Source organism: Dermochelys coriacea, chromosome 25 (genome assembly GCF_009764565.3).
Source record: "Dermochelys coriacea isolate rDerCor1 chromosome 25, rDerCor1.pri.v4, whole genome shotgun sequence".
Taxonomy (NCBI): Eukaryota; Metazoa; Chordata; order Testudines; family Dermochelyidae; genus Dermochelys; species Dermochelys coriacea.
Genome location: NC_050092.1, coordinates 5,863,940 through 5,886,568, shown reverse-complemented (window position 1 = coordinate 5,886,568; position 22,629 = coordinate 5,863,940). Strand labels below are relative to the sequence as shown.

General features: G+C 42.4%; 2 protein-coding genes across 17 annotated transcripts in view; one reads left to right on the top strand and one right to left on the bottom strand.

Moving 5' to 3' along the window:
* Positions 1–8,553, top strand: part of PLEKHJ1 (pleckstrin homology domain containing J1) — a 92,982-nt gene extending 84,429 nt beyond the window's left edge. The window contains exons 7-8 of the mRNA XM_043502761.1: positions 5,973–6,003; positions 6,107–8,553. Of these exons, the coding sequence (XP_043358696.1) occupies positions 5,973–6,003; positions 6,107–6,204 (129 nt within the window). The 3' untranslated portion in view covers positions 6,205–8,553. The remainder of the gene's footprint in view (positions 1–5,972; positions 6,004–6,106) is intronic.
* Positions 1–22,629, bottom strand: part of DOT1L (DOT1 like histone lysine methyltransferase) — a 123,831-nt gene that overhangs the window by 66,172 nt on the left and 35,030 nt on the right. For all 16 annotated transcript variants that reach the window (XM_038384309.2, XM_038384299.2, XM_043502755.1 and 13 more), the window contains exons 2-4: positions 7,463–7,506; positions 3,943–4,017; positions 638–701 (exon numbers count right to left, since the gene is read on the bottom strand). In XM_038384309.2, coding sequence (XP_038240237.1) covers positions 638–701; positions 3,943–3,980 — 102 coding nt within the window. In that variant the 5' untranslated portion in view covers positions 3,981–4,017; positions 7,463–7,506. The remainder of the gene's footprint in view (positions 1–637; positions 702–3,942; positions 4,018–7,462; positions 7,507–22,629) is intronic.

The window sequence follows — 22,629 nt, the reverse complement described above, 5'->3', positions numbered from 1 at the left end:
AAACCAAAAAAGTTGGCTATTATTAGAAATCTATTAAATTAGATTTCATTCCAGTTCTTCCTTAATAGCGATTGATCCTTTGCAACAGAACAGCTCTAAAATATAGCTTTACTGAACAGTAAGGGAATTCTTAATCTATGGATCATCACCACGATACACAAGTTAATCTGGACTATTTAAGGAACCTTTAAGTCTCAATCCCCACACGCACAAGTAAACGTGTATACATTAAATCCTCGTGAAATTTCTGATGAAAAAAGCTAGGTATGGTGCATGCAAAGGACCCCTTTTCAAAGGTAACTGAGCTATTTCAAATGTCAAAGCAAGAGTGCCAGCTGCACATTAGGAACTAAGAGCCTGCAAACCTGTATTTTAGCAAAATTAAGCCATTCTTATATAAAGATATAAATTCAAATCCTCAAGTGCCAAGTTTTGACCCAGAAAGCAAGGTTTAATAGATGATTTATTAACTCCCGAATGAATGGAAATGCTGTAATGGTGCTGTTAAGCAAACACACAACTGAGTGCTAAGAAAGTCAGCTCTTAGTTGTCATTTTCAGTACATGAATTTGAAACCACTAGCCTGAATAAAGCCAACTAGATAGGTATCACAGCATAACAAAAGGTAAATACATACCAACTGATGAATGCTATCAATGGCGCGGTTGTATTTGTCACAAAGCCTCTGCATGCTTTCAAAGCTGGGAAATGAAAAAAAGCGAAGTTTGCTAGTCAATTAACAGTAGAAAGGGTCTTGAAATGCTCAGCTATGCACATTAAAGTAACACTGCCAAGGTTGGTAGGCACAACATTTGACCTACATTTTTTGAAGTGTACATACTGTAGCTAATTTTTTTTTTTTTTTTGGGCAACAATCATTAATTCTTTATGCAATTTTACACTTTTATAAATTTTCATTAAATAAGAGACTTTAGCAACCCAACGATTCATTAGACATTCTATACATGGTATCCATGTGATGGAAAAAGAGTTCTTTTAAAGAAACTGATTTCTACCTAGGGAGGTGGTGGAATCTCCTTCCTTAGAGGTTTTTACGGTCAGGCTTGACAAAGCCCTGGCTGGGATGATTTAGTTGGGGATTGGTCCTGCTTTGAGCAGGGGGTTGGACTAGATGACCTCCTGAGGTCCCTTCCAACCCTGATATTCTATGATTCTATGATTTCAACGTTCAGCTTCCAAAGACTTTTTAATTTATTAGAGCATAAGCTTTCGTGAGCTACACCTCACTTCATCGGATGCATTTGACCAAATGCATCCGATGAAGTGAGCTGTAGCTCACGAAAGCTTATGCTCTAATAAATTTGTTAGTCTCTAAAGTGTCACAAGTACTCCTTTTCTTTTTGCGAATACAGCCTAACACGGCTGCTACTCTAAAACCAAAGACTTTTTGTAATGAATGGGGAAAATTAAGTTATGGAGATAACTCGAAGCTATCTTACATTTTTTCCTTTCTGACCTATCAGGAATTCAAGCTGGAAAGTCCCATGGGCTCTCTTAGCTTCCTCCTACTTCCCTACATGCAAAAAATGTTTTAAGGCACTACACTTGTAAAAAGAAAAGGAGGACTTGTGGCACTTTAGAGACTAACAAATTTATCTGAGCATAAGCTTTCGGGAGCTACAGCTCACTTCATTGGATGCATTCAGTTGATGACTTGTAAACTGTTCTGCTTTGTTCCTTCCTGTGTCCACCATATCCAGCTATGAAGATACTCAGAAACACTTCTCCAGAGCTCAGTTCTATTCTGTTCTAACACGCAGTGTGCCATGTAATACAACTTCTTCAAATACAACTTCATCCGCCAGACATCTGCTTTATAAGGGAAGCATACTGCTTGTTCTGTGGGTTAGTTGGGTTCACAGTTTAGCCAGGCACCTTAATTGCAGAGGCTGAGAGGATTACAGAATTATTTTGCGTCAAGGAGGGAAGGATACCTGTCAGGCCCACCATCATTACATAACTAGATTCCAGAAAGCAGCAGCAGAAAAGCCAGTCCACAGAGTAATTGGAGTAACATATCCCACAGCTACCCCAAGACAGGAAGGGAGGAGGAAAGACAGAGGAGAAGGGAAGGAAGTTAACTTCTCATAAACTTGACTTCACTGCCACAACTAGCTACGTCCTGGTCTATACTTGGGGCGGGGGGGGGGGGAGAGGCGGGAAATCGATCTAAGATACACAACTTCTGCTACGAGAATAGTGTAGCTGAAGTCGACATATCTCAGATCAACTTAGAATCACTTACTTTGCATCCTCGCGGCGCAGGATTGATGGCCGCTGCTCCCCCATCGACTCCGCTTCCGCCTCTCGCCGTGGTGGAGTTCCGGAGTCGACGGCAGAGCAATCGGGGATCGATTTATCACATCTACACTAGACGAAATAAATCGATTCCCGATAGGTCAATCACTACCCGCCAATCCAGCAGGTAGCGTAGACGTGGCCTCTGATTCCTCATCTGAGAACACAGCTGCTTTGCATTCATTTTGGGCTGCCAATTAACAGGTTTTAATTCCATGTTAATAAAAACAGGCAAGACTGAAAAATATTTTTATGAGTGTCTAGTTGCATTTCCATAATGCACTGGTTTTCATTCCTAGTCTCTGCATTTGCAGCACTGCAGCCAATCTTCTAGGATTAACTTTTCAAAGAATTCTGCCCCCCCCCCCCCAAGGAAAATAAACTGATTAAACAGGATGACAGGTTTATGGCTTCTTTGAACAGCTTCTGAGAAATAAGTGAGGTGTGGTTGAGGACAGATTGTTTCTTCTCTTATTCAGTATCATTGTTGACAAAAAGTGAGGCTGCACACCTATACATATCCCACCAGTACTACAAAATTACTGTATTACAATATCAGCATATAAACCATAGAGCTGACATTAAGAGGTACTGAGCACTCACTACTCCTATTTAATTCCTTGGGAGGCTGGAGGGGCTAGTAGGATGAGACCATATAAAATAAAAGGAATAATATAGCACCAAAGAGCGGTCCTTTTACATTGCAAAAGCCATCCAGGTGCTCAAAGAGTTAACGCTGAATTAGGACCTGATTCAGTTTCACCTGTCTCAATCCCACTCAGGAGACATGATCACTTTGTGGACACCGATGAACTTAGATCTTTTCCATAAAAGAAATTCCATGGATTTTCATAAATCACAACTTGGCTGCAGGCAAGTGTCATCTCCATTTCCATTTTCAGTTAGTGCAGTCAAATTGAGCCAAAAATATAGAATCTCTCAACTGTCTCCAAACGAACTTATTACAAACAAAAGAATTCCATAGGGTTAGATTCTGTCCCTCCCAATCTCTACCCACAGAGCAGACTACAACACAACCCTGTCAAGCCAGTCCATGTAGTACGTGTTTTCACATAGTTCTGTGAATCAGGCACTGCTCCTGCTTCTCCAGAGACAAAGGCTGTAGGAACAGTTTGAGTTGAAACTCTGTTTTTATAGTGTCGCCACTCATATTTGATTCTGAATAGGAGAGGAGTGGGGAAAATTAACCTTCCACAAACATGGAGAGAAAAATCAGTAGTGCCATGGGCAGCTCTGGCATAGCGTTTTCCCAACACGAATTCTTAGTTACTACAAAAGCAGAAACTTCAATGCCATTCAGATTCCGAATGCTGGCTTTAGCCCAACAGCACAGATACAGATCATTGTTTCAGGGTGAGTAATTCCAACGTACACCAGCTCAGCTTTCTGCTATGTGAAGTTTCCAATTATGTCCTTAAATCCAGCAGCCGTTGCCAATACTCCTGTTACACATTTCCTACCAAAATAACTTTGTAGAGTCTGAAGCCAGTTCTAAAAGAAAACTTCAGCTCAGTTTGCAGTGTCGGTAATTAGTTATTCTTAGACCAATTCACAACAAGCCATTTAGGCCTGCCCTTTTGGGGAAGGGGGAGTTCCTCTCACCTTTTTGTATCATAGTCAATTAAAACATAATTTTCCATAGCAAGCTTGAGATCTGGGATTTCTTCACAGACCCACCTGCAATGAGACAAGAATCAGAATACAACAGACCCCCAAATCTTTTACATTAGTGTTTAACGAGGCAGTTTTTATTTTTACTGAAGCAGCAATCCGCCTGGATTCTAAAACTGACATTCCTATACATTAAAGACAGTGTTACAGAAAGCATGAAAGACTGCAATATTGTGAGAAGCGAGGTAGACATCACAAAATGCTAATTATGGGGCTGGAAGAGTTCTTATTCAACACAAGAGTGAATATGAAGTTAAGTGCCCATTACCACTGGCAGAACTATAAAGCTCTTGAATAGACATGAACTCCATTTTGACTTCACAATGAAGTGACAAATATACTTAGTTGATGTAAAAATAAAAGCCACAGCTAATGCTAATCTAATGGGAAATGTGAAGCACAGAAAATCATTCTGAAATGCATTTATTTTTTTAAAAAGTTATGAACAACCACTTCCTTAGACAAAGCTACTTGTCTATTTTGCCACACGTAGATACAAGTCATCTCCTGCAACTTGATGTCTGAAAATGCACAGCAGTCCTCAGCACAAATGAAACCTTCAAAAGAGTTGGTGTGAGGGGGCGCTTTCGCCCTCTACCAATGCAGTGTACTGTATTTCCACTTAGGTGACCCAGCTTGAAATAGACTTGATAGTGGTTTTGATGTTTTTGTTGTTTGATTTTTTAAAGGCATGTGGTTTTTTCAGGATTAATACAGCCCTGTATTCTGCTCATATTAGAAATGGAAAACTGAGGCCACTACCAGGATATCTGACAAGCTAAATCTGGCAAAAGAAATACAGAGTTCTGCATTTCATTTCAAATGTGAAAAAGTTAATTATTTTCAAAGACAACTTAAAAACTAACCATGAGGGCCACAATCTGGATGGCAAGTTACTGGAGCAACAAAGTCTTTGTAAAGGGCCAGGGAAGCCACATCAGAAAAAGGGGTTTCACACCCTTTCCTTTCTAATCATCAAACTGAGAAACAGTGATCTGAAGCATCATCCAAAATCCAGAGTGCTCTACATAATACCATTGGGAACCACATTTTCTTCCTCTTAGGTCTTGATATTATGGACAGATTGATTCCTCGAATACTATATAGCATTTGTTTCGTTTTTTTCAAAAGAGAAACGTTAAAGAGTTATACCTCTATGCTTTGTGGCCCTATAAGGACTCCAACAATGGTTTCGTGGGGTTCCATGTTTATCATCTCCACTTTTGTATCCAATTTGGTCAGCTTACTAAAAAGAACATTTCTGAAACTGTCATTGTGACAACCAAGGATCTGACAGTCAAGCTGAGTTCTTTCTGGCTTGTGGATCACCCTGGCTAAAAGAGTATGCAACTGAAACTTAGGCTATGTCTACACTACAGCCTGTGTCAGCAAACCTTATGTCGCTTAGGAGTGTGAATATTCCACCCCCCAAGCGACATAAGTTAGACTGACATAAGCTTTCATGTGCACAGCACTATGTCAGTGGGAGAGGTTTTCCCACCGACATAACTTATACTGCTCACGGAGGTGGGTTTTCTATGACGATGGGAGAGCTCTCCCGTCGGTAGAGAGCATCTTCACCACGTGCACTGCAGCTGTATGTATAGACATGCCCTATGTTAATAGATTTACTGATAAAGATTCCAGGTTCTCTCCCCTCCATCTCTGTGTTCACTTTGCAGTGGAACTGATCGTAGCAAAAATACGCACCAAAAAAGAACCACATTTTAGACAAAGTCATAAGACATGATTGCATGTGTACAGGAAGCAGATCTGTTGATTAAAAGTGCCATTTCAGTAAAATCACTTTTCTCACTTTACTATGCTGAAAGGTGACCTGATTTTATTTTGAATAGGTTAAAGTGTCCAAAACGTCCCAAACAGCCAATGTGAGAGATGGGCATTTAGTATCCAAATGACAATCTTAAATCACTAATATTCCTCTTCTCATTGCTCTTTAGGACATTCAGCACCTTACAAAAAGGCATAAAGGTAAGTATCTGTGAACTACATTTCTTTCTGTTCTTCTAATGAAGACTCCCCTCCTTAAAACCTCACTTTTTTTCTCTCTACAATTTTTTTCCCCACAAACTAGGCCAGTATGCAGCAAACAACTATTCATATCACAACTTTTCAAGCCAGTGGTCAGCTCTATATCCTCCCACCTCACACCTCCATAGGACAGCTTACTAGCATAAGCAACAAGCATTCACTGTGGTTAATTTGGTACACGGGTAAGACTGATCGTTACAAAAGTATGTTAAAGCTCTGTATGCACTACAGAAATCCCCATTTTTATAATAAAGCTATGAAACATGATTGTGGCCAAACTGTGTTCTAGCAATGACTCTTCTTGCCATTGGCTGGTGTGCACATAGAAAGTCCGAGTGCAGATGACTGCTACTCCAGCAGCCACTTTCAGTAGCGTAGCAGTTAAACCTGCTCAGAGCAAGTCAAACTGATGTACTACTGAAAACAGATGTCAAGAGCCAGAGAGCTAGGGCTCCCAACCTTACTAATGTTACTACCGCTGAACTGCTGTCAGAAATGGTTGAAAAAGTTTCAGACAAGGCCTTTGTGGATTAAAAAAAGAAATGTCAAGGAACAAGGCTAAACCACGGTCCCTTAACAGGGATAACATTTTCTATCCACAAACGCAGGGGAAGTATGCTTGAAAATTTTAAAATAGGACTCTCTGTTGTGGATAAACAAAAAACCCCGTCATATTAGGGAGTGTTCCTACCCAGCAACTTTTTCCTCAAGGCTGCCAAAACCACAGTGAGTATGAATTATTGCTGTGTCACAAACTGCATGTGGCTGTAGTGGTGCCTGAAAACATTCAACCCTCTTACACTCTGCCTTCTTTCCAGTAATATTTCATCCACACCCTCCCACTGATGCAGCTCCACTATGCTCAGGCAGGCAGCACGCCTGACCCTTCTGAGTGCCAGTGCCACTGCCCAGTTGTAGCCACAGTGAACTATTTTAAGAAATAGAAGTGAACAGCGTAAGCTTAAATTGGGCCAGAACCTAAGAAGAGACCATAGATGGTGGTGGTGTTTCGCTTGTTTGTTTAAGTTCCTAGCCTTATGCTTCCAAAGACTGAATTTTAAAAATCCTCATTATAAAAAAAACAAAAAAACAAACAAACATACAATTTGATACTGTTGTACAATTTCATTTAGAACAACTGCAGACTAGAACAGTTTGTTTCAGACTAAGATTAAATTGGGGGCATGGGGAGGAGAAGTTACTGCATCGCGTGAATTTACAGAGTTGTAATGCAATTCTGATTAGTGTCCAGGTTTAGTTCTGCTACAGCATAATTAGATTGCTATCTTCCCTTGTATTTGTTCCCCTCTCCTCCCCCACACCCAATGTCTAATTTGAGACATACAGTAATACCAACATGGAAGAAAAGGTTCTGTCCAGTTCTGCATTGAACACTTACCGAATTGTCTCAATGATTTCATGAGCAGCATCATGGTGTTTGTCCTGAAATTAAAGGGGAGGGGGAAGAGAGAGAGAAGAGAAGCAGTTTCAGACAGACATCTGGAGAACACCATTCATATCAATCCCCAAAGATTACAGGACTCAACCTTCTAAAGTAGATTAGGAGTTACAGAGAGGCAGGAATCCTTAATTGCCACCCAGGGCAGTTAATATATTCAAAATGTACATTTCTTGAGAGACAACAAAGCTTCTTATGCTTAAGAAAATAGGTTTTCTTGAGTTTCCACAGACCACTAAAAGGTTTTTAAAAAACTGCCCTTCCACTTATTTCACCTTCACTTCTTGAAAATAAGAAATGTTATAGTCAATACCCTTGGGGATTAGTGTGAGGTGGGTGTTTGAATGCAAGTTACATAACAAACAGTTGATTTCATCCACTGAGCATCTGGCACATGCTTACATCTCCATATGTGGAATAGGATTCTAGATCAGCAAATGGCTTTTTAAAATAAACTATCAACTAAACAATAAGAATGGATATTAGTGATAAAAACTGGCAACACCAAACACCAGCTACATTGAGGCCTTTCTACCACTATAAAGCCATTGAAATTGTCCATTGTGTTACACACACACGCACAGGATTGTGTGACACAAAGCTTCTACTGGTATGTGTTTGAGATACCACATTACTTAGGTAAAGCCACAAGTGAGTTCTGCAGGTCTCATTCCATATGAGTGCCAATAAAACCCTTCTGCATATGCCACATGTTACAGAAAACTGTTTTAGGAAAATTATGGGAGGTTCTAAATATTTTATTGTATCCATCCTGCAAAGCCCAGAGCCATAGTTACCAAGAGTTCAACTGTAAAGGGCTCAGAAGGAGACAGAGAAACCTCTAAAAATAACCCTAAGAGTCATAACTTTTTTTTTTTTTTTAAATTAAAATGACTTTCCTGAGCAAAAAGCAAGCACTGAGCTTCCAAGTTCTGAATTTTCCATCCTGGGCCTCAGACAGGATAATTTTTGAAGGGCTTGTGGGTAGGAAATTCCACATTTGAGGAAAAGAGGAAACATTTAAATGCAAAATGATTTAAAAGAAAGATGGGGGACGTTTGAAATTTTAAAAGTTGTCCAAGGGCAGACTCAGGCAAAGTGATCAAATACGCATGATAGAATGCATTTGTGACATAGCGATCACTTATACATATAGTATATATATTATTTAGTCCGTATAGCCTGTATATGCACACACATAGCTAATAGACTTTTACTGATTTCTGAATTCTCTCTCAGTGGTATGGAGGTTATACACAATCCAAATCCATATTTCTCACAGCTAAATTTGGGGATACGTAGGTTTCCTATTATACATACCCAGTTTTAAATTTGGCTTCAAAACATCAAGTCTTACTTTTAAAAACCAAATTTCAGCATGTGGTAAAGGACAACTACTGTGGGAGCAAATCCACATGCCCTGCAACCTGAACACCCACAGGTAATATTTTAATTAGGTACTGGTTTGAACAGGAATCTGAGACGACAATGAAAGGGGCTAGAGATAAGGAAGGGCAAACATCTGTTAACCTACTACTCAGGCACAGATATAAAAGAAACTATGCTCTTTAGACTGTCAGGAAGGGGGTTTATTTTTAGAATGTCAGAACTTAAGGCTGGTTTCAGAGTAGCAGCCGGGTTAGTCTGTATTCGCAAAAAGAAAAGTAGTATTTGTGGCACCTTAGAGACTAACAAATTTATTTGAGCATAAGCTTTCGTGAGAGTGATCACTCTCCTTACAGTGTGTATGATAAAACCCATTGTTTCATGTTCTCTGTGTGTGTATATAAATCTCCCCACTGTATTTTCCACTGAATGCTTCCGATGAAGTGAGCTGTAGCTCACGAAAGCTTATGCTCAAATAAATTTGTTAGTCTCTAAGGTGCCACAAGTACTTTTCTTTTTGAGAACTTAAGGCTGTAACTGTGAAGAGTCAAGCTGTCTGGGATCAGTAGTCTCAGGGCATGGCTACACTTGCAGATGTAGAGCGCTGTGAGTTAAACCCGCCTTCATACAGCGCAGCAGAGAAAGTGCTGCAGTCTGTCTACATCGACAGCTGCAAGCGCACTGGCATGGCCATATTTGCGGCACTTGCAGCGGCATTGGGAGCGGTGCATTGTGGGCAGCTATCCCACAGAGCACCTCTTCCCATTCTGGCACTGTGGCTTGTGAGAAGGGGGCGGGGAGTGCAGGGCATTCTGGGTCCTATCCCAACGCCCCGTGATGCATCGCTTCACATCCCAGCATTTCCTTTGATTCCGTCCACAATTGGCACCATCTTTCAACGGTTTTTGTATTGTGCGCTGTCTTCCCTTTCGGTCTGCGGGAATGGAGTCCGAACTGCTGAGGAATATGCTGGCGAGTCTTGCCAGCACGTCACGTTTGGCAGTTGAGTTATTCCTTAAGATCTAAAGAGACAGTGAGGACGATATCTACTCGAGTAACGCAAATGACACGAGTTTGCTTGTGGCATTCAAGGACATGCTCATCACCGTGGAATGCCGCTTTTGGGCTCAGGAAACAAGCACGGAGTGGTGGGATCACATCGTCATGCAAAACTGGGATCACGAGCAGTGGCTGCAGAACTTTTGGATGAGAAAAGCCACTTTCATGGGACTGTGTGAGGAGCTCGCCCCGACCCTGCGGAACAAGGACACGAGATTGAGAGCTGCCCTGATGGTGGAGAAGTGGGTGGCTATTGCAATCTGGCAACTCCAGACAGCTACCAATCGATCGTTAACCAGTTTGGAGTGGGGAAGTCGACCATTGGAATCCTGCTAATGCAAGCTTGCAGGGTCATTGATCGCATCCTGCTCAGAAGAACCGTGACTCCGGGTAAGGTGCAGGATATTGTGCCTGGCTTTGCACAAATGGGTTTCCCTAACTGTGGAGGGGCGATAGATGGGACGCATATTCCAATTCTGGCACCAACCCACCTAGCGTCCAAGTACATTAATCCGAAGGGCTATTTCTCTACGGTTCTCCAGGTACTTGTGGATCACCGTGGGCATTTCATCGACATTAACGCATGGTGGCCCGGAAAGGTGCATGACGCACTCATCTTTCGTAACACTCCCCTTTTCAAGAAGCTGCAAGCTGGGACTTTTTTCCCAGACCAGAAGATCACCGTAGGGGAAGTCGAAATGCCCATTGTGATCCTTGGAGACCCTGCTTACTCTTTAATGCCGTGGTTCATTAAACCCTACACAGAGAGCCTTGACAACGGCAAGGAGTGGGTTCAACAACAAGCTGAGCTGGTGCAGAATGACTATGGAGTGTGCTTTTGGCCATTTAAAGAGTCGCTGGTACTCTCTGTATGGGAAGCTGGACCTGGCCGATAACAGCATCCCCGCGGTTATATCCGCGTGCCGTACCCTCCATAACATTTGTGAAGGGAAGGGTGAAAGATTCACTCAGGCATGGAACTCGGAGGTTCAACACCTGGAGGCTGAATTTGAACAGCCAGAGACCAGGGCTATTAGAGGGGCCCGGCATGGGGCTGCAAGGATTAGGGATGCCTTGAGGGAGCAATTTGAGGCTGAAAGCCAACAGTAATGTCTGGTGTGGTGCTCTGCACTGGAGCGAAGTGTGGTAGGAATCTGTGTTTGCTATGTATGATGCACTGACTTGCAGTGCCTTTTTTCCTGGGCTAAGGTTTCTTTTATGTTATGCAATAATAATGTTTTCAAAGCCAAAAAATCAATTTATTGAAAAGAAACACAACACAACTGCTTGTGAAACACAAAGGGCAAGGAGGTGAGATGGGGTGGGGTGGGGAACGGAACGGTACAATCACAGATTTGCGTGTGTCCTGTCTGGAGTGCTGATCAATGCGTGCTTCACTTCAGGATGGCTATACTGCATGGTGATGGGGGTTGAGTGAAGTGGGTAAGGGTTGTAATTTTTAGGGATGGGTGGTGAAGCTACAGATGTTGGAGGCAAGAATCCGGATGTTGGGGAAAGTGATCTGGAAGTGACATGGTGGCAAAAAGGAAAGTTTTGGGACAAGGGCTGCAGGGCGGGGGCAGGGGCGGTAGTGCTCCACCTGCATGGCTATGAGTGCCTGGATCAAGTCCACTTGGCGCTCCATGATGCTTATCAGCCACTCTGTGCTTTGGTGCCAGCAATCCGCATTCTGCTGGTGGACCCTCCTTTCACTCTCCCGCCACTCCTGCACCTTTTTATTTTCATTGGTTGAATGCTGCTTGACTTCATGCAGCATATCCTCTTTGCTTCTACATGGCTTCTTCCTGATTCTTTGCAGCCTCTCGGCCGTTGATAACACGAACGGCTGAGATCTCAAGGTTGCATCTGTAAAGGCAAAATGCAACACTTAACAGAGGCAGCACTGTTCACACCAGACAGAGCAATGATTCCCCCGTATTCAAGGCCAAGCACAGTCTACACAATAGCATAATTTGCCTGTCCCAAATCGAGCACACATAACCCAGGGGAGCCCCAAAATGGTGAGTAAGCACAGGGTCAAGCATGACTAATTGTTTCACGGCTGTACTGTCCTCTTGGTTTCTGTGCCTTGGGGAGAGCCAACAGCGGCAGGGGACCCCTATACTGAACACTGTCCCCATATTTTCCACAGGAGTTTGTCCTGGAAGATATCTCACTGCTGAGGGTGACCAGGGAAGCAAGGGAGGATCTTCTACTGCAATGCGGCTTCCGCCCTAGCCCATATGCAACTTGTCTGTGTGAGGCAATAGTCCCATAGCCCCTCACGGCACAATGGCACGGACAAGTTAGCCTGACTGGGACAAGGACCACAGTGGCTCTCCTGCACAAGCGCATTGTCCAAGTTCTGGCTGAAACCTTTGAAGAGATCACTGAGGCCGATTACCATGATGTGAGAGCGCACCTCAACGCCCTATTCCGCATCTAGGCATGCATGCGGCCATAACCCTCCTCACCCCAAGAGCCTGCACCAAATAACTTCCTTCCCAAAATAAAAGCCGCTTACCGGAAACCTCCTCTGGTGTTTGTCCTTCCCCAAGCACCGGCTGCCATGACTAGCTACCTTCCTCCTGGCTTGAGAACAGCTCCTGGCTGCATGCATCTAGGGATTCTGGGGTGTCTTCCTCGGCTGGAGCACCCTCACTCCCGCTTTGCTGCTCCTCCTCCTGCCTTGTTGCACTGGCCTCTGAGGTGTCCATGGTGGTATTCGGCATGAGGATAGGATCGCCCCCAAGTATCACATCCAGCTCTTTGTAAAAACCACAGGCCACAGGGATAGCACTGAAGCGGCCGTTTGCCTCTTGGCCTTTGCGGTAGGCATTCTGCAGCTCCTTCACTTTAACCCTGCACTGCAGTGTGTCCCGTTCATGGCCCCTTTCCAGCATGGCTCTTGATACCTGCCCAAAGGTATCGTAATTCCTATGGCTGGAGTGCAACTGGGACTAGACAGCTTCCTCCCCCCAAACACTGATGAGGTCCAGCACCTCACCATTGCTCCATACTGGTGATTGCCTGGCATGTGGAGGCATGGTCACCTGGCAAGTTGCACTGAGAGCACTCCACGCCTGGCTGAGCAAACAGGAAGGGGATTTTCAAAATTCCCAGAGAATTTAAAAGGAGGGTCTGATGGTTGGTCACCTGAGGGCAGGGCAGTAGAGTTCAAAGTGATGACCAGAGCGGCTAGAACAGGCATTGTGAGATACTTCTGGAGGCCAATCACAATGCAACAACAGACCAGGGCATCCACACTGGTGCCACGGCACTCTAGTGGTGGCACAGCAAACGTTATTCCACTCGCCGAGGTGGAGTACCAGCAGCGCTGTAGCCACGGAGACAGAGCACTCAACGTGCCTTGCCAGCGTGGACGGATAGCGAGCTAGGGCGCCCAGGGCTCCTTTATTGCACTGTAACTCGCAAGTGTAGCCAAGTGTACAAGCAAGTGTAGCTTCAGACTCAGGCCATGTCTACACTTACAAGCTTAAAATATAGCTGTGCCACTGTAAGATCGCTCACCATTTTATGCCGACAGGAGAGAGCACTCCTGTCAACATCATAAAACCAGCTCAACGAGTGGTGGTAGCTACCTCAGTGGCAGAGTGTCTCCTGCCAACACAGTGCTGTGTACATAAGCGCTGATGCCAGCAAAACCTATGTCACTCAGGGGGGTGTTTTTTCACACGCCTGAGCAACAGAAGTTTTGCCGACATAAGTGCTAGTGTAGACATGGCCTCAGATGTGAAAATCCTTGAACTTTCCAGGGATGGCAGCAGCCACAAAATACCTAAGGAGTAAAACCTAACAAAAGAAACCAGAAACCAAGTCATTGACTAAGCAGCGAATTTGACCTACTAACCACCATATAGTCCTCTTTGTATGCTCTGTAACATGCCATACCTCCACACCCAAAAATGCTCTTAACACACCACAGATGGTCACATTTGGATCATGCTTGCTCCAAGCAATGTTTCCCATGACATCATCTGCCACTGTCCCATTCTCAACTGGTGGAATGCCAGTGTGGATGGGAATCAATGGTGTAACAGCCCCAACAGTGCAAATAAGTACCTCCATAATTATGCTGCACACACCAGAGAACTCACTTGTGGGGCAAAACAACACAATCAATTTAGCAATTTACTTCATTCTGCTTCAATGGCACTGAAATTCAAAACAGAAGTTATTTTTAATCACATTCCTTGGTATTCCAAATGGATGGGATGAACTAACTATGGTTGTTAACTCCAAATAAAATCTTCTGTGTCTGAAGAAAAACACACGAAGAAAGGGAGGGCAGCCATCTTCCACAGGGGAATTACACCTCTTCTGTGTAGTGATGAAGTGAGCTGTAGCTCACGAAAGCTTATGCTCTAATAAATTTGTTAGTCTCTAAGGTGCCACAAGTACTCCTTTTCCTTTTGCGAATACAGACTAACACGGCTGCTACTCTGAAACCTGGTATAACTATGTCATTTTAACTTGTAAAACTTCCCAGGGCAGACAAACCCTAACATTGCCTTCCAGTCCTCCAGCCCGCCAGACTTGAGATCCTGATATTTCTAAAAGGTAAATTACAGGCTGGGGGGCGGGAGGGAGAGAAAAGGAAGAAAACCCACACACTTATAATAAAGGAAAAGAAGGGCACAAGTCCAATTTCATTTCCTTTGCCAATCACCTTTGAAAAAAAAAATTGTAAAGCTGAACTGGCATTTTGTCTTTTATAAGTCTTCATAAAAGTAGATACATACACACTATTAAACAAACAGTTGTCAGATGTCTTGTTTGTGGTCCTACAATTGTCTATAACGCTGATGAGGGTGGCCGAGTTATACAAGCAGCAGGTTTCAACTCCCCAGATCACAGATTCAACTCCCAAACAGGATCAACTCAACTTTTGATCCTTCCAAGGAGGATAAACCAAGTATGACACACTATACTAGTGTGGAGTCGTCTCAGGAACTAAAGGTCCTGTCTGCTCTGTATATAATTGAAGATCCCATAGCACTTTTTGTAAGAGGAAAGGGTTCTATTCGCTCAGTTCAAATTTCCCATTCCCCCATTCTTGAGGAGCATGTTATGTGCTGTTTGTTGGCCTCGCTGCATTTCTATGGTGAAGTTGTATTTATGAAGTTTGTAAGATATTTGGAATCCTTTCAACAACATGAATGCACATTATTTCATACTGAAACATTATCTCTTTAATGTTGTCTAAACTACAAGTATCAAAAATAAAGATGCAGTCCACAACTGACAGCAAGTACCATTGACATCCAATGCTACTTTCATAACTAGTTTTTAACATGTGTAAGTGTATTAACACACAGCTAGAAGTGATCCAAATTCTTTCCTGCAGAAATCGGATGAAAACACTCTTATTTTCATTGAAATGTTCCACATAAATGAGTTTTCAGACAAAATCTAAAGTTTTCCAGCCAAATGATTTTGATTGTTTTTTCCGAGGAGAAAACAGATATATTTTGCAAAAATAATTTGTTGAAGATACAGTTTTGCATCCAAAAAACAGTTTTTCTGGAAAATTTTCCAACCAGCCTTACTGAAGTCTCTCAGTACCAGTTCTTAGGATACTGGATTCCACACTCCACACATCGTTCAAACATATTCACCCAAGCAAAAAGAGATTCAGATTTAAAGCCGAAGCAATGTCTGTTATCAGCACTATTTGTGTGCCTTATTGTAGTACCTAGGAGTCCTAGCTGCAGCCAAGAAACCTAATGTGCTAGGCACTGTACAAACAGAAAACGAAAAGAGAGACAGCCCTTTCCCTAATGGGAATAGCTATTGCTAGGGCCTCAAAGCAGTAAGCAACTGCAGCCCATAGGCTGTAATACCATCTTAATCACAGCAAGAATGGCATTTAGACCATTTTAAAAACACATCAACTTGTAGGTTCAAGTCAAAGTTATATCAATACAGTTTGTTTAATTTAATATTATTTTGCCAAGTTTTAAAGAATATTAGAGGCTACAGTTGCATAGCTTCAGATTTCAAAATTATCCTCTCAAGGATCAACTGATCTCTGCAGACATGTAAAGCATACAATTTAAAATGTCACGTACATCCATCAGTGATAATATTCCTCTATAGTTCCAGTGTTCTTTACACCAGAAAACAGCAAGAGATCAACACTGGAGAAGTTTAAAAAAAACAAGTTTCCTGCTCTTCAACTGGGGGGAGGGGGGGGGGGGCCCGCGGACCATTTCCGTATCAAACAGAGGTTTTTTGTTATGATAGTAACATGTATACACTGTGCATAATATGAAAGCCTAATTATGCCCCTGGTACATGTACAGTTGGCCATAATAGGAGCCCTGCATGAGCACGAGTATCTAAAGGCAGAATTAATCCCTATTAATTTACCTAAAATCCTTTTTTAAAAAGTATCATTTGCACGAAGAAAAGGAGCATCAGTGAAAAGAAGTCAATATTCCATAAGCATGGCTGCTCCTTCCGATACGCTTCAGAAGTCAATCTGTCTCAAGTGCTTTGAAAAAGAAAATCATTTGGTCACTTCATACTTGTATAGGACCTCAAAGCACTCCACAATATCACGGGTTTGGATTTTCAAAGTAGGCGGCCAGTCAACGCTGGGTACTTTTGAAAATACCAGCCTACCTATCTATACTTGAAAAGGTTTGCCAGTATACATATACACCAATACAATTAAACCAGAAGCCCAGTGGAAATGCAGCTGATACCAGCGGATTATTTTCTGTGTTATGTTAAACCAGTTCCCCAAACACAGTATCCAATGAAAGTCCTTTTGTGCAAGTCTACACTAGAGCAATACAGCGGCGCAGTTCCAGTGCTGCAGCTGCACCACTGTAGCATTAGAATCATAGAAGATCGGGGTTGGAAGGGACCTCAGGAGGTCATCCAGTCCAACCCCCTGCTCAAAGCAGGACCAATCCCATTTGTAGTGTAGACATACGGTAAGTCTCAACATTCCTGTGAGGGAGATAAAGAATTATCCCTTTTTAAAAGGATGGGGACACACACTCAGGGTATGTCTACACTACAGCTCTGCAGCTGTACCATGGTAACGCTATAGCATAGATGCTTCCTACACTAACGGTAGTTAATGCACCTCTCAGAAGAAAACTTCCATCGACTTAGCTGCATCTACAGTGGGGGTTAGGTTGACCTAACTACGGTGCTCAAGACGCAACATTTTTCACAGCTCTGAGCAACGCTGACATATCTAATTTTCAAGTGTAGATCAGACCTCAGGAAAAGAAAGTGAGTTGCCCAAGTTGGCACTGAGGTCTTGTCTCTATACAAATTGCAACAATTGAATTAAGTGTGTGATTTTAAACTGATTTAGTTGAACTAGTACAAAACCAGTTTAATGGGTAAACTCAAGTAAACTTAAACTGGTTTATTCTGATTTTGTTTGACTCCTTATTGAGTTAAGATAACATTAATAGAATCCTGGTTTAAAATGAATCAAATAGCCTCACCGTTCTGAACCTGTTTTTAAATTTAATTAAAATTAAATCATGCAACTCTGAATATGAGCAAGGCCTAAACAAGTGTCAGAGCTAGGACTAGAACATGGGTCTCAATCTCATGCTCCACTCCCTTTCCTTCTTGTTATCAGAACTGCTTGTTGTGATTAGAGTATACTTTTATTTCTTATATTGCCTGAAAAGTTTGAGCATTTTCTCTTAAGAAGTTCTTTGTGACCGTCATTCAAGGAAAACCAAACTTTTAAAGGCAATCTTCATCTCTATTTCTCATTCTCTAGACTAGGAGTAGCAGATATTAAGGATTAATCATGTTTATTACTGTAGTACTTAGGAATCAATCAAGGATCGGGCCCCACTGGACTAAGCACTCTTCAAACTCGGTAGCAAACACTACTACTAGACAGCAGTAGACAGACAGCCTTTCACCTATGTCTTTGTTTTTTAATACTGTAGCAATTTCCAATGAAAATAACTGAATTAGAAGCCTATAATAGACTGAAATGTCAAACTTTGACAGTTTATTACAACACTTTTGCTGCAATCTACCCAGTTATTATGAAGGCCAGTGGTGCAATACTGAACAGAAAGTACTACATAACCTTCTCTAAAAAATTTTCCCTCCATTTATACTGTTTTGCTTTAGTGCTCTTTAAAGTAACCTTCCCATATTAAATCTTAAAGGTGATACCTAGAAATAATTCTGAGGTTCAGCATGATAGTGTTACATCGCAGACACCCAGGTATGTTGGGGGGGGGGGAAGGAGAGAGTTATTTTAATGATGAAAAGGTTCTTAATGTAAAGTGAATCTCAAAAAGCTATTCCTTAAATTTGTGAATATGTCACTTTAGTCATTTTTCCACAAACAAGCACAGCATGTTCAATTAAAATGTTTTGCTGGCAGTGCCTGAAGTGAGAAACCACATCCTAGCACTCTTCCAGATGCATGTCCTTTTATATTTAGTTCATTCTCATACAACTGTCCTGCAGTCTATATTTGTAGCAAGTCTCATGAGGGCTATGTTTTCTAAAGCTTAAGATAGCATAAATACCCATTTACCTATTCTCCCCTATCTGTAAAATGAGGCTAATACTTGTGAGTTTAGTCACTGTCTGTACAGTGCTTTAAATACACTATGCCCTGTGTAAGGGTTCTATGGGGTATTTTGAAGTACAAGCAGGAGATAAGGAGTACTTGTGGCACCTTAGAGATTAACGAATTAATTTGAGCATAAGCTTTCGTGATCTTATGCTCAAATAAATTTGTTAATCTCTAAGGTGCCACAAGTACTCCTTTTCTTTTTGTGAATACAGACTAACACGGCTGCTACTCTGAAGCAGGAGATAGATTTTCAGTATGCCAAACCACCCTCATGGGAAAAATCTGAGGATGGGCACACACAAATAAGTGGGACTGAGGAGGTGGTCTTACAGATATCACCTTGATCTTCTATAGCACTTTTAATCCGTACATCTCAAAAGCACTTTACAAAGGAAGTCAGTACACCCCCATTTTACATATGGGGAAACTGAGGCAAAGACAGGGACTGTGACTTGCCCAAGATGGCTCAGCAAGCCAATGGAAGATCCAGGAATAGAACCCAGGACACCTTAGTCCCTTTTAAGTATTCTAGCAACTAGGACACACTTCCTCCCTAAAGAAAGGTGTCCAAAGCCTAGTTTCAGAATTGTGTAAGAGCTGCCCAAGACAATTTGGGCACATGCAAGCTAGTTGTGGTCAGGCATTTGCAAAACAGGAGGAAGAGGTCTCTCATGAGTCCTTCAACAACTACTAGGTCAGTCAGTACAACTCAAAGGAAGCAGCAGATGATGCAAACTGATTAAAAAAAATGCTTGTTCTGTTCCATGTTGCTGCTGTCTCAGTCACCTCCCTCATGGCAGAAGCTGGCCTTACTTTGGAAACCACTCCTCTCCTGGCCACAAAATCACAGCAGTTCAGGCTCTCCCAACCACTTAGCCAGTCTCAGAATACTGCTGAGCTCCTCCTCATGCTTTGATAAAAGTATTTTGATTGCAAAGGGCCAATCTGCATATTAGCAAAAACATGGCCCAGCTGGCCACACCATCAAGGGGTGCATACACCCTTGTGGTCACCTACAGACAAGGTTGCTTAGCAGCGACATCACAAAGGTGGGACAAGAAAAACAGCCTGTTTTGCCAATTTGCCCAAAGTGATCAGTGGCTCAAGTGTCTTTAATATCCCCCAGGTTTCTTCCATCTGTGCTCAAGTGGACAGGTTTTCTGTAGATCCAAAAGGGGTGTCAATATAGTGCTACTCTGAGCTATGGCTACCCCAGAGGGATAGAAAAGGGAAGGAGTATGCGCCACATTACTCTGTGGCATTCAGATGCTCTCTTTCAAAACCCAGTGCTATATGAGCAGCCAAAATCTGTGTACATCCTGATTTGGAACATACAACATTTTAACTTATTTTTCCGCCTGCCCAGGCAGACATGCAGCTAAGTCTTTGAAGACAGGAATCATTCTGGATACAAACATCTACAGGTAATGGTGAAAGTCTGAAACCCCATGCAAGAAGCATTTCCAGCTATGATAGGGAAAAGGGAAAGAGATACTGTTTGGGGAGGGAACCGAATGAACTGAGAAGTCTCAAGATCTCCAGTGCAGCTAGCAACTATCTTGAGTCACTCTCTCAGAAGTTTCAGACCCTTTGGCATATGCACTACCAATTTTTGGTGAGCTTATACTCACATGCCTCAGGTCCCTCTGAATACAAAGTGAAGAGAAAGCTAAAGTCATATCTGTGCAATATTTCATACTGCAGGGCTATATATATTAATGCCATCAGCCTTCAGCTGAGAGTAGGTTGGTGTCATTTATTTTCCAGCGTAGCAATTGGAATACAATACTTCCCTTACACATTGGAGCAAGAAACCTCTTCTGAATTGCCTTGCAACTGAGGTTTCCTTCCAAGGAGGAGGTATAAAGCAAAAAGACATCTCTAGACTCCCTCCAGCAAGCAATGTGCCCCTATTCTCTTTATCTTCATTAAATCAAAGAACTACAGCTCAAAGATTATTTCTCACATGGCAAGGTCATAAACCACAACCAAGGCTCCAATCAAAGCTTCAAATAATTTATAGCACTACACACAGCTGGCCAGAAAACATCACGTAAAACCTGCAGTGCATTAATGCCTTCTTAAGGGACCAAAAAAAAAAAGGCAGGGGTGGGGGTTGCTAAATTTAAAAAAAAATGGGAATTTGGGGCCAAGATCTAACCTATACTGAAAGTATGATAAATTAAATGGGGAAAATATTCTCAATTAGAGGTTCCTAAACTGGTATGGGACCCAAATAAATATTATGGGTAGGAGTGATAGATATAGATTGCAGAACTGTTGGATCATATAGCGCTGGCTCCTCCTTGTTTCCACCTACTACACTGCACTAAGACAGCTAAAAAGCATTAAATATTTTTACATCTCCACATAAGCAATTGTTGTAGCTGCCTCAGGAACATGTTGCAAACGCAAGGGGAGGTGGTTCATGTGATAGCAAATTGGAAGGGATGCAACCAATGTAGCTGCATCACTGTAAGTTCTTTAACGTAGCTGCTCTAAACCGACGGGAGAGAGCTCTTCCATCGGCTGAACTACTCCAGCCCCCATGAATGGCAGAAGCTATGTCAGCCGGAAAAGCTCTCCCACCGACATAGCACGGTCCATACCGGTGTTTACGCCAGCGTAACTTACGTTGCTCAGAGGGGTGGATTTATTCATCCCCAAGTGACATAACTTATTTGGGCATAAACTTTCGTGGACATAAGGCATGTTACCTGCTCCTGTATTTTCCACTCCATGCATCTGATGAAGTGGGTTCTAGCCCACGAAAGCATATGCCCAAATAAATTTGTTAGTCTCTAAGGTGCCACAAGGACTCCTCGTTGTTTTTGCTGATACAGACTAACATGGCTACCTCTCTGAAACCTATAAATTATTCTGGCGTAACTTGTAGTGTAAACAGAGCCTGAGGCCATGTCTACATGAGAAAGCTGCACTGGTATAACTCAATCTGTAAATTTATACCACTGTAGGCCTCGTCTACACATAATTTGTGTACTGTGTAACTACTTTGGTTAGGGGTGCAATTTTCTACCGAAATAGTTTAACCAGTACAACCCCTAGTGTGAACACAATTACATCAGAATAAACATGGCTTATACTGGTATAGCTTGTTCTCCTTCCCATGTAGCACTGGTTTTCAACATATGGTCCACGGATCCCTGGGAGTCCACAGCCTATGTCTAAGATTCAAAAAAGATCCATAGATTCATAGATACTAAGGTCAGAAGGGACCATTCTGATCATCTAGTCCGACCTCCTGCACAGCACAGGCCACAGAATCTCACCCACCCACTCCTATGAAAAACCTCACCCATGTCTGAGCTATTGAAGTCCTTAAATCATGGTTCAAAGACTTCAAGGAGCAGAGAAGCCTCCCTCAAGTCAACCATGCCCCATGCTTCAGAGGAAGGCGAAAAACCTCCAGGGCCTCTCCAATCTGCCCTGGAGGAAAATTCCTTCCCGACCCCAAATATGGCAATCAGCTAAACCCTGAGCATATGGGCAAGATTCACCAGCCAGATACCCAGGAAAGAATTTTCTATAGTAACTCAGATCCCATCCATCTAATATCCCATCTCAGGAGATTTGGCCTATTTACCCTGAATATTTAAAGATCAATTACTTACCAAAATCCCATTATCCCATCATATCATCTCCTCCATAAACTTATCGAGTAGAATCTTAAAGCCAGATAGATCTTTTGCCCCCACTGCTTCCCTTGGAAGGTTATTCCAAAACTTCACTCCTCTGATGGTTAAAAACCTTCGTCTGATTTCAAGTCTAAACTTCCTGGTGGCCAGTTTATACCCATTTGTTCTTGTGTCCACATTGGTGCTGAGCTTAAATAATTCCTCTCCCTCCACACCGCCATTCAAAGTATTTGAGATCTCCACAAATGAAAAAAGGTTGAAAACCAATGCCATGCGGGAATAAAATTATACCAGTAAAACCATGTCCACGGTAAGAAGGATGGGACTAGTGTAGTTAAAGTGTTACAACTTGTGTGTTTGGATAAACCTATGTTTGGATATGGACACACTTATTCTGGTATAAA